General features: G+C 43.0%; 1 protein-coding gene across 1 annotated transcript; it reads right to left on the reverse strand.

Moving 5' to 3' along the window:
* Nucleotides 1–1,944: 1,944 nt before the first annotated feature.
* Nucleotides 1,945–10,789, reverse strand: slc30a8 (solute carrier family 30 member 8). The gene is made up of 9 exons (XM_080484321.1): nt 10,339–10,789; nt 8,769–8,917; nt 7,611–7,757; nt 6,578–6,731; nt 5,518–5,684; nt 5,164–5,276; nt 3,824–3,929; nt 3,581–3,715; nt 1,945–2,570 (listed from the first exon to the last, which is right to left on the reverse strand). The coding sequence occupies exons 1-9, from the start codon at nt 10,410–10,412 to the stop codon at nt 2,425–2,427; spliced, it is 1,191 nt and encodes a 396-aa protein (XP_080340447.1). The 5' UTR covers nt 10,413–10,789; the 3' UTR covers nt 1,945–2,424.
* Nucleotides 10,790–12,534: the final 1,745 nt, after the last annotated feature.

The following is a 12,534-nucleotide window of genomic DNA, read 5'->3' on the forward strand; positions in this document are numbered from 1 at the left end:
CAATGTGGGACTGCATTAAATCCTTTTTCAGGAGAAAAGAAAGAAGCTCGGCTTGTGGAATCTATAAACCAATGTCAACATATTGAAAGCTTTTCCCTTCTAAAGGCTCAACCTAAACGTGTGGTTAACCTCACTATTTGGCTGGATTTAATAAGAACTCCCAGTAATGTTCATCCATTCATTCACCTCCTACCACTTCATCCAACTTATGGGACGTGATCCCAGTGGACGATGGACGATGGCAGGTTACATCCCGGACAGATCACCACTCCGACTCAAGGCCTCCCAGTAACGCAAACAGAATGTATTTGATGAAAACTAACAGACGAGCTTCAAAGAAACATAGAAAGGGCTGTAGGAGCCGAACTCCAGGCATTGGAATCAATATGAGACGGTAAGAAAAGGAACTTCTGTGGGGCAAAACACAGGATGAAGCGAGACATTAGGTGATGAAACCTGAAAAAGATCCCCCCCAGAACAGACATCCCTCGTGAGGAAACACAAACACTGTAATGATTATTAGCTGAGCGGGTATCAGAACTAAAAGGGATTATGTAGCCACCTAGTGCATTACTCGCACTTTAATTAAATGGGTAGTGATCTGGTCCCTGTGGGGCCGAGCTCAGATAGAGAGAGGAGGGAGCACAATGCTTCCCTCTGAGGGCGGCGGCGGCGGCGGCGGCGGCGGCGGCAGGGAGGCTAAAGTCCAACCAGCAGAGGAATGAGATCAGGGCAGCAAACATGATGGAACTCAGTGGTCTGAAAAAGTGGGCTTAACCCACTTTGGGAAAGTGACCATATATTGTGCGTCTTTTTTAGGTTTTCCTCAGTTAACTTCAGAGTTCGTGCGCCTGATTTATGCATTAAGTTTAAACTGCGTTGTATCGGTCGTATTAAATCTTTAAAGGGAACTGAAGCACATTTAGATTTTTGCACCTAGAAAAGTATTTGTGATCCTGGTCAGTTTGATGTCATGTTTTAAGATACTTTATTTATATGAGTCTAGTATTTTTATACTGACTGAAGGTTTTATTGTACGGACATTTTGGAGAATGAACATTACAACTCAGAACTCCGCTTCACTGGACAGAAACGATTCAATACATTATTGATCTAGAATCCTGACTGCAAAAAGGCTGGGACATGGGAGTCCAATTAATAAAACTTAAATAGACCAGATGTTGAACCTGCGACTATTCATCCATAAAATCTTCACCGACAAATGCTAAAAAGTTGTTTTAAATGTTGTTGAACTTGGCTGAAGCCAGCTTTGTGTCAGTTGGTTTATAAATGGCGCCCTTGAACGCGGCTCCGAAGCTCCGGACGCCTCCAGCTCTCACTGCGGGAACCAGACGGACACGAGAAGGTCAGAGCCGACAAACCGTAAACATCTCGCAGTCCGCAGCGTGTCGGAGGCACCTGGAAACCCACACAGGCCACCAGGGTACATTAAAAACCACAAATTGTCTCAAGGTCAAAGAGGTGGTGGATGGGTAATGGGGATTTACGTGTCCCCTCATGACAGCGGCTCCATTTCTGCGTTTGTTTCCCAGCATCAGATTCTCCCTGGCAGGGAGTTGAACTGATGTGTGAAATCCTGTCCGTCCTACCCGGCCACCTTTGAACAAGTTCAGCACGCACACTGGAAACTTCACAACTCCTAAACCATTGATGAGATCTAGGAAATTCAAAAGACGAAGAAAAGAAGAGAAATAAAGCGTTTGTGCCCGTTTCTCCATCATGACGGGGGCGCCCTCCGGACTTCTGCTTTATGAGCCTCCAGCCACAGGCAAGACGTGTTATTTTAAAACATGAGCTCCTCAGTAACGTCAAAAACTCCAAGTCACACTATGAAATGGCCAGAAATGAGTTGGAAGGAAGTTTTCTTGCGTTCATTGTGTCATCTTAAACATTTCCCCAGGAAGTAGGCTACCCAAGCTTCATGATTCGTGGAAAAAAAAAGGGAACTTTATTTAGTAATTCATTGCATCTTTTACCTTATGGCTCAAGGAAGTCAGAAGAAAGTTATGATCAAATCTGAAACTGCAGTCGCGCCTCAAGAGCGGCAATCATTGTGCAGAAATACATGAATTGTTCAGCGTTTGGATGTAAACAGTGTCTGTAAACGGCGGTCTGGATCCAGGTCTGTTCTGCTCACAGTAAGTTAAGAAACAAAAAGTGCAGATAAAATCAAGGTCATAAGAAAAAATCATCAACATGATTTAAGTGTCGTCTCTTTAGGACGACACAAAGGCACGATAAGCACAGAAATGCATCTCTGTCAGCGATGCCACGTAAAACGAAAGGCTTCATCACCACCACCACCATCATCATCATCATCATCATCACCACCACCACCACATGCTACAGCAGCTAAATGACGGTTTCTCATCCGGGGATGAGATGAAGGATTGGAGCAGGTCTCTACTTCTTCGGGTCCTCGCAGAGGGAGCAGCCGGGCTTCAGGTCGGCCTGCCGCTCCATCTGAATGGTCACGGAGTGGAAGTTGTAGGAGGAGAAACACGCCTGCGTCATTTCTCTGAGGACCGTCTGAGCATCCACCGACTCATCTGGGGAGCAGAGGGTTCAAATCACACGTTTGAAGATCTGTCTGTGTCTGTGTTTTTATTCCTGTTTTAGTTGTAGTTTATAGTTTGTGTGTTTTAAATCCTACTCGTGCTGTTTTAACCGAGGTTGTGTGAAAACACTTTATGAATAAAGATAAGATGGTATCTTGAGGGTAAAGATTATTTGAAAACAGACCTCATTGTACTGTGAGAATTCAAGTTGCCAAACAAAAGACTTCTGTCCTCAAATATTTTACTCCAGTTACTCCTTTAAAGAAAGTCCAAAGTCCTGAGTGTGAAATCAACAACATAGACGCAGCTTCTGCCATGTTTGTGAGCCTACTTGGTACTTTTGTTGTATATGAGAACCGTTTTAGAGCTGCTGTCTTCCTCCAGTTAACTGATGTAACTTCAGCGGATCATTAAACTGAATTAGACAATAAATCCACTCAGCTTAAGTGTCACAACAATAATACAAGACAACACTAACAATACATCATACCGCTAAATGAGGGACACAATTCAAAGCGACTGATAACTTTCTAGCTTTCAGTCACTAAGAGAGTAATTCCACTACTTTTTTTTTTAAATAGTCTGTAATCTATTATAATATATTATATAGAGAAAGTCAATCTACGTATAATCCCCCTCCACTTCATCGAATCTCATTTTGTGTATTAAAATGTTGTATTTCATCATATTGGATGATGAAAAATCATACCATATTATAACTTATTGTATCTCATCTTATATAAAACCTCTCCTGAGACGATGCATACGTTCATATAAAACCTGTAGATTTTAGTAAAACATGTCTGAAGTGACCACCGGATGTTTTTAAGAAAGTTTACCAATTAGAAAGTTGATGTACAGTGGAATTATCTGTCAGGAACATGGTGTTGTAAGATAATAGCCTACAGATCTGTGTCATTTCCTCCCGACAGGAAAGGGTGATGTCATCCTCCCGTACCACAGAAGAAGTGTTTCATTACGAGACGGCGGCCGGTTCTCACCTATGGCTACATGTGCAGACAGAACGGCCTGGTTCATGGTGAGGGCCCAGATGTGCAGGTTGTGGACCGCCGTGACCCCCTTCACCGCCAACAAGCCATCTCGCACCTCGCCGTACTTCACTCCCGACGGAGTTCCTGATGGAGGAGAGAGTGGAGTCGTGTGTGTGTGTGGCTCAGTGACGATCAGCTCCCCGCCGGAGGAGGAAAGGCTTTAATGTGTTGGGCTGAGTGGTGATGTCTCACCTTCCATCAGGACCAGCAGGATGTCTCTCATGATGGTGAAGGTGGTGCATAAGACCAGAACGGAGAAGAGGAAAGTGCAGATGGGGTCAGCGATCTTATACTCAGGCTGGAAGACAAAGACATGGTGGGGGGGGGGGGGGGGTAATCATGTGATGGATGTGGTGATTTCGTTAGTGGAGTCAAACTGGACGATCATGTAAAAGCTGTTTAAAACTTTGGTGGACTGATTCCTACAGTGGCCCAGAAGAGCCACAACAAAAACATTTGAAAAGTCACCACCACCAAAGCAAAACTCACAACATGAATATAAAACTGCAAAACAAATGCAAAAGTCATATGCTGTTACTGTAGAAAGAATCTCCCTGTGGGTAATAAGAGCTACAACACAACTACAGAGGCCTACAATTAAATGGCATAAGTCAACACCACCAAAGCAAAACTCACCACATGGATACAGAAGCCACTAGAGGAATGCAAATTAAGCAATACAAAGTAATAATTCAAAACTCAACGCAAACATAAAACATGCAAATCAAATGCAAAAGCTGCACCATAAAGGCAAACCCAACAGGAAATGTAGAAGTCGCAAGATAAATGCAAACGTCAAGACAGAAATAGACGTCACAACTTGAAGGCAAAAATCAACATTTGCAAAAAAAAAAAGCTGAGGCACAAATGTGAAAGTCACAACATGAATGCAGAAGACATCACACAAACACAAGCGCTACAATAAAACGCAAAAGTAACATGACAAATGCAAAAGCCAAGACAAAAATGCAGAAGTCACAACTTGAAGGCAAAAGCCACATCAAGCATACGAGACATTTTAACCTCTGCCAAAGAGGTTGTGAATCACCCTCGTTTATTTGTCTGTTAACTAGAAATCTCAAAAAATTAATGAGGTGATCGTGATGAAAACGGGTCCACAGGTCCATTTTGATCAAAGGAAGAACCCTTTCAATTTTGGTGACGATCCAGATCAAAAATAATTCTTACAAATTTTCCTTTCACTGTATATCGTTACACGCTGAACCTTTAACTGACGGCGCTCTACTGTGTGTGTGAAACAACCGGTGTTGGTCCAGTGTGTGATGAAATAATTCTACAACCACCAGCGTCTTCCCTTCTCCCTCCGTCCAACTCCACATCACAATTTTGTATTGACGTCACTGATTTTCTTTTGTATGTATGTGTGTGTGTTAAATCTTCATGCTGACACCCGGCAGAATAAACCATCTGTGTTTTTCCCCATTTTTTTTTTTTTATCAAGACGTATTCGCGTCTCCGTTCGCGGGGTTTGACGTCTCACTCTCGGTGCAAACTAAGACAAAAGGCGTCACCTTGAAGAAGATGATGATGGCGCTGACGAGCACGCTGACGCTCTGCAGCAGGTCTCCCACCACGTGCACGAAGGCCGCTCGCACGCTGGCGTTGGCCTGCTGGTTCCTCCGCGCTGACGAGAAAATAAACACATAATGAATCAAAATCAGAAGTGTGATGGAGGGAAGACGCCGCTATATCACGGAGTCATCACAGTCCACATAACCTCCCGTATCATCGACTTCATCCGCTAGACTTTCTGTCACTTCGACTGGAGGCTCCTAACTGGAGGCTCCTTACTGACCCGGGGCGTAATCCCACCGCCAACTGGCGTAATCCCAGCGCCTCACGCAGACGGTGACCGGGGGGCGTACCGTGATCAGTGTCGTTTTGCTCCAAGTCTCCACAGTCCTCACTGGACTGAACGTCTGCGGACATCCCCGTCTTCTCTTTTCCGTTCTTGTGACTGTGTCCGTGACCGTGGGAGCTCAGGCCGCCGTGACTGTGGCCGTGACCCGACTGGTGGAGAGTGACCGCCATGCTGGGCAGAGGGGGGGACAGGGTGAACCGACATGAGGAAGCAGGAAGAACAAAACCCCCTCAAAAGGTTCATTTTTATCACTTTGATAAGACAGAGATGACTTTCAGTGCTAAACACAACTCCTCTGTGGATGAAGTCCGTCTCAGATTATCTCTGTTTGACGACGTCACCATGGCGATTGTGGTTGTCGGACTGAAACCGCATCATTTATCCAGGAAAGCCTTTCAACTATCTTTAGAAGAAACGAGATGATGTGAAAATAAACTAAAAGTTTTAGAAAAGTGGGACGAATGTATGCAGACAGATTACATTTGTAACGGGTGCAGCAGTTGCAGGATTTATATAAAGACACACTGAAGCTTGTACTTTCTTCTTTTTTTTTTGTGTATATTGTAAATACTGCGCATAGAATGCTTAAAAATATCTGGAAATACTTAGAATGTTGGACATTGTGTAGCAGACTGACGTAAAGGTATAAAAATGCAACTAAGGGGCAGATATTATAAGATATTATAAAAGTGATTTTCTCTTCTGCTCCTTTTCATTCAAAATGTGTTGTTGCTAAGACTGTTTATTTTTATTTTATTTTTACTTTTGAATGAAATAAAGAATTACTATAACTTTAAGAAAAACCCCAATTTGATAAAAAAAAAAAAATCAATCAATTACTGCCAATAGAATGAAGATCAATTCATTCGATTTGTTTTAATCTGGTCTGCTCGTGATGGGATGTGATCACCTTAATCCAGCAGGGGGGGGGGGGGGGGGGGGGGGGGGGGGGTTATAATGAACACAAACTCTTCGCATTACTGCGCATCATCTAAAAACACGTCATAAATACAGAGTTTTCCTAAAAGCTGAGTGAAGGAGACGCGGGTGTGTGCTCCACCCACATGATGTTGGCCAGCACCGCGCAGCCAGAGGTAATGAGCATGATATCGCCCTCGATGGTGTAGTCGTCGCTGATGAGCCGCTCCACGGCCAGATACACCAGCACGCCGGTCACCAGCCAGATGGTGAAGACGGACAGCAGCGCGCCCAGGATCTCTGCACGCAGCGAGGCAACACTCAATTCACTGCAACTCCACAGAGTTCAACATGATGCTGCTGCTGCTGCTGCTGCTGCTGCGTCACAGGAAGTGGGAGGAAGGTGACTCATCGTTTGGACGTGCAGGTGTAGAGAAATCAGGAACTTTTAATAAAGTCATTTATTCAGATGTTCAGCCTTAATTACTGTCGACAAATATGTTTTAGCAGCAATCGCGCATGATTGTTAAACTGATGATTAGATGTTATGAAAATGTTTTTGTTTCAGGAGGTATTAACATGTATAATTCTCCATGTACTTTGGTAAATAAACTTTATACACTAAACCTATACTTCTAACAATGAATTCAGATCATGAAAACATCAAATCTACAGCCACCGTCTAATAAATACTCACTGGAGTGGCGACATATCAAATGATATCATTAGCGATCTAACTAATTACCCAGGAGAATACATAGCTAATTTCTTATTTCCAACCTACACAAGTATTAAATGACTACCTAATTACCAAGCTACTCAATTACTGAATATCCTTTTCGATTTATGTAATTACCCCCTGGTCGACCTCACAGCTATTGGTTTTCTACATTTTCAGAACAAAGTTTAAATGATGGACAATAATCAGATCTAAGTTGTATTTGCAGTGTTTGCTAGGGTAACTATTTCTATGACCTGTTTTTCTTGTGCACATTATTGAACACTAATCTTTACATTGTTTATCTGCTCCACATGTGATTCACCACCTGAATATTCAGTCTAAATAAAGTTTGAATCAATCATACGAACCCAGATGAAGCTGAATGTAAGGCGACAGCCGCCAGAGGTGTGTGTGTGTGTGTGTGTGTGTGTGTGTGTGTGTGTGTGTGTGTGTGTTACCTGCACGGTGCCAGCCGTAGTTGAGTGTGTGTGTTGCAGGTCTGGACGAAAGCCAGAGGGACAGCAGGCTGATGATGAAGCTGGTCAGGTCCACCAGCAGGTGGGCGGCGTCCGTCATCACCGCCAGGCTGCCTGCAAAATACCCACCTGTGTGCACACACACACACACACACACACACACACACACACACACACACACACACACACACACACACACACACACACACACACACACACACACACACACACACACACACACACACACACACACACACACACACACACACACACACACACACACACACACACACACACAGGCTCTTCTTTCTGAAGTCTTGTTCACATGATGTTTCAAGAGAAAACGCATCAGTTTGAGTTTTTGTTTTTGAAAAGTTTCACTGACGGCGACACGGGCCACCAGTGGGTGCTGCTCATCTGCGTGATGAAACGACACACACACGCATGCACACAGAAAACAACACGCTATAAACATTAACAATGAGAGAACACGGACATTCTAGTGGACAGACGACCAAGTTGGATTGTTATTGTTACAGTGACTGTCAAAATAAAAGTACCAAGTCGCAGGAGAACATGGACTGAGAGTAATGACTCGATGGAGGCAGCCATTTTTGTTATTGTCCATCTACTGAGCATGTGCAGAACAACTATTTACTACGGCCATGGTGTGCGTGTGCAGTAGCAGGGTTTCTGCCCGTCTACAAAAAAAAAAAATGGGGCCCCAAGCGTTTTCGAAAAGTTCCACCTTAAGAGCCGTTTTCTAAAAGCTGCATTTTCAGTGACTCGGAGCTCATTTCTCCCTCAAACAGACACTCGGAACCTAACAAAAGTTTAGTGTTTTCACTTGAAAACATTGTGTAAATGGAGCATAAGTGTCGGTGTGTCTGAAGCTTTTGGCTTCACTGAAACGTTTTAAAAAATCTTAGAGTCGAGACGGGGTTCCACAGGGATCTGATTCGATGTGATCCACGATTAAAGGTGTCGTATGAAGGAAACGCAAGAGATTAAAGTTCATCACTGGTAGTTTGCCGGTGAGACGACGGAGGAAAGAAAGAAAAGGAAGGAACTTGAGGAAGAGGAAGTGAGAGGAGACGACGGCATGAAGGAGTGAGGGGAAAGGAGAGAGCCGAGACTCACCGAGGGTCTCTCCGATCATGAAGACCAGGCAGACCACAGAAACCACGCACAACCTCCTCTTGGCGACCTTCTTCTCCCTCTCTCGGTCTTCCTGCGCTCGGCTGTTGTCATGGCAATGCTTCACTCTGGCGGCGCCATCTTTTGGTACACTGGACAAAATAAAATAAAAAAAAATCAATGCACACTGCAATAACTACAACTCTTCTGCTGGTTTGGATCGCACGGTAAATCCCAGCAATCAATAGGACACGGGCCTATAAGGCGTTATATCATAACGAAAAGCAAAACCAAACAGATGTTTAGCATTCTGGCTTCCAAACAGCTTGACGCCGAGTTATGATTCTGTTAGACTTGAGTTCAGACGGGTTCGATGTATTTTAACTCACAGCTGTCAAACACATTCAATTTTAATTATAAGGAAACTTTCTGGTGCAAAATACAGTGAAATGTAAAGAATAAAAAAAAACTGCTCTTCTCGCTGTCACGTGACTTTGAGCAATGAGAATCAGTGTTGTGTCCCCAGTGATGTATCTTAGAAATAAGAAATCCGTGTCTTCTTCAACATTTCAGTCATTTGTTTGGTGGTTTGTTGGATTGAATCTGTTTGTTTTGGCCCAGAGGCTTTATGTTTAACACTCCTGCTTTAACGCCTTCACATTAACAATTATCTCATCTGTTTGTTTACTTTGTCTCTTTTAATTTGTTGATGAAAAAGCTGAACTAATTGTATACCGATTGAAGCAGAAACGTCAATCACGTTTACTTTAAAGTAATTCTATCATCTTATTGACATTTACTTTAATGTATTATTTTTTCTCTTATTCCTTCTAATTGTTTACTTTAGTTTAATAGAAAGCACATCTATGATATAATAGTTTAACAATTTCTTGTGGAAGACTTACCTGAGAATATAATGAATACAGCTTGATTCAATAAAAATTGTATGTCGCAGTAGCAGTGATTTGAATAAACTTTATTTCATTGTACACAGTAGTACTGCTGCATTGCATTATAGAAACGGTCTTTTAAGGAGCTCTCAGAGTCTGGTAGCTGTGAGGGATGCAAAACATGTCATTCTCACTTCAGAGATGAACAAATACTTCCAAAACACATCTTGTGAAAATATTTAGGTGAATTGTGGCAACTAATTTATTGAGAAATACTAATTATAAGTGCAATTTTAATGAACACGCATGATTTTAAGTCTTTTAAAAGGGCACGTTTGGATCAAATTAGAATTAAGTGTCTGCACACCTCCCTAAATGTGTTTGTGGATGACCTTGTGACCCAACATGAGCCAAGTGACCTGGATAAAAGCAAGGCACGTTTGCACACATCTAATCCTGCAAGGCAAAGCGCAGCGCAGTCCCGTGTGGAAAACCTGAAGGCTTGACTGCAAAAGTAACGTGAGCACCAACATGACTGAGAACACTAACTTTACCACACAACTTTTGGCAGAAGTTAAAAACTTTACACCTTTTTAATGCGAGTGGGGGGGGGGGATGAAATAGTTGGAGACTGTAAATAGCTGTTTTAAAGTTAGACTTAGTATTTAATGCGACATGTTTACCTTCCCGACATGGTGTAAATGCTCCTCTCCTCTGTCAACAGGCGAAATTTCTCTGGGTCTTTGTTTCTGAACATTATTTATCACGAACAAAAATCTGATGCACTTAAAAGTTAAAAACAAAACAAAAAAAAAGTCTAAAAAATACTTACATTAAATCAAAAAACATACTTAAAACATTCTTTTTTTTTAAACTTTCTACTGACACTATGTGGATGTTTCTCTCTGAATCGGCGTCTCCTCTGTGAAAAGTGTGTGAGGAGCAGCAGAACATCCTCTGTGGAGAAAAACCGGCGCGGGCAGCCTCATATCTGATGCAGCCTTGTGACTCTGCTGCCGCTGCGCACCGTGTGCAAACCGGCCGCGAGCGCAGCGCGGAGCGCACCGAGCGCACCGAGCGCAGCGCTCCAAGAGCGCAGAGCGGAGCGCACCGAGCGCAGCGCGCCAAGAGCGCAGAGCGGAGGTCGCGTGGGTCCAGAGCAGGGTGTGAGAGGACAGGGCGTGCACACAAACACACCGAGCAGAAATAAACATTCCTGCGAAAATAAGGGCGGTGACAAGCAGAACAAATATGGATAAAAGTACATGTTGTGCGAACTGTTGCTTGTAAAAGGCTCACTCACTGTTCTTCCTCCTCCTCCTCCTCCTCCTCCTCCTCCTCCTCTAAGCAGCCGACACACTGATTACACAATCAAAGCAGAAGGGCCGTGCGCCCACCACTCACTCATCATCACATGATTATTTATCCACAATCACATCAACCAGCACTTCATCATTCAGTATTTTCCCCCCCTAACAAATTCTACATTTGTAGAGCTGAAAAACATCCCTTAACAACGATTTCTGTCACTTTAATCAGGAAAAAAAACACTTACTTGGATTCAATCAGAAGGCTTATTTACTTACAACCTTGAAAAACGAAATCTCTCTATGAATTCTTCCCAACACATCAAAAAAAAAACAACCCAGCAAATTATTCAAAATTATAAAATTGGGAAAAGGACATGATCTGGTCACATCATATAGCTACACAATGTCATGTGTGTAAAACTACAATATACTGAACTTATATCATATTTATTTGAATAACAGATATTAATTACTTTTGTTTATTTTAGCCTAATTTTTTATTTTCCCTGATTAAATGTCGATTACATGTTGTTCCTGAACGTACCACCAGATGGAGGCAAAGAGCCACGTGTGTTTGAGGTGCGTACTCGTCCACTTGAAGTTTCCTGTACAACAGCTGAAGTTTTCTGTGGAATCTACCATTCATCCATTCATCCATCCATCCATCTGCTCCCGCTTATCCCTTTCCGGGTCGTGGGGTGGGGGTGGGGGGGGGGGGGGGGGGGGGGGGGCAGTCTGAGCACTGTCACCCAGATCACATTGCACCTTTCCTGCAGGTAGTGAGCCCACAAGAATGAAATCTACCGGTTTAAAATTAATAATCCACTCCTTTTGAAGATTTTACGACCCAAATGTACAGAAAAAAGTTGTGACAGTGTGTAAAATGATGTGTAAACTACTTCAAAGTAGCCACTCAACTGTTTCCATGTACATGATCCATTTCATGCATGTTTTTTTCCCCTGTCAAGGTTGCTTCCTAAGGTATTTATGACCATATAGGTAAGTGTAAATTTGATCAAAAATAAGCTATGGAATATACAAATCAATATATCTAATAAAGCCACCTTTAATTGACAATAGACATCAATATATAAAATAATAATAAGTATAATAATAATAAGTATATATATATATATATATATATAAAGCTAACTCAGTTGGTAGAACATGAGACTCACAATCTCTAGGTAGTGGGTTCGTGTCCCACGCCGGGCGCCACCTTCCCGTGGGGTCACCACCGACACGAAGGTTCGTAATCGGTGCAATGTGATCTGGGAGACGGTGCCATACATAGACATATACACTATGGTGCCATAGACACTAGACGCCTCGCAGCCTGTGTTCGCCCACCGCTCCGATACGTCAGAGCAGCCGCCATATTGTGAGGGGCAAGACTGACCGGTTGCGTATATGTCTATGGACAGTACTCAGACTGTCACCCCCGCGAGCCGGAAACGGTTAAGCGGGAGAAAATGGATGGATATATCTATCCATCTATCTATATATCTATCTATAGAGAGAGAGAGAGAGAGAGAGAGAGAGAGAGAGAGAGAGAGAGAGAGAGAGAAA

The sequence above is a fragment of the Lipophrys pholis genome, assembly GCF_963383615.2.
Source record: "Lipophrys pholis genome assembly, chromosome: 17".
Classification (NCBI taxonomy): Eukaryota; Metazoa; Chordata; class Actinopteri; order Blenniiformes; family Blenniidae; genus Lipophrys; species Lipophrys pholis.

What these genes read in the sequence shown, in the direction of transcription:
- slc30a8 (XM_080484321.1), bottom strand. Translation starts at nt 10,412, where the DNA reads ATGTTCAGAAACAAAGACCCAGAGAAATTTCGCCTGTTGACAGAGGAG. An exon ending in CTACGGCTGGCACCGTGCAG is followed by an intron (nt 6,732 to 7,610) that starts GTAACACACACA and finishes CGCTGCGTGCAG; the next exon opens with AGATCCTGGGCGCGCTGCTG. An exon ending in CCTGCTGGTCCTGATGGAAG is followed by an intron (nt 3,716 to 3,823) that starts GTGAGACATCAC and finishes CTCCTCCATCAG; the next exon opens with GAACTCCGTCGGGAGTGAAG.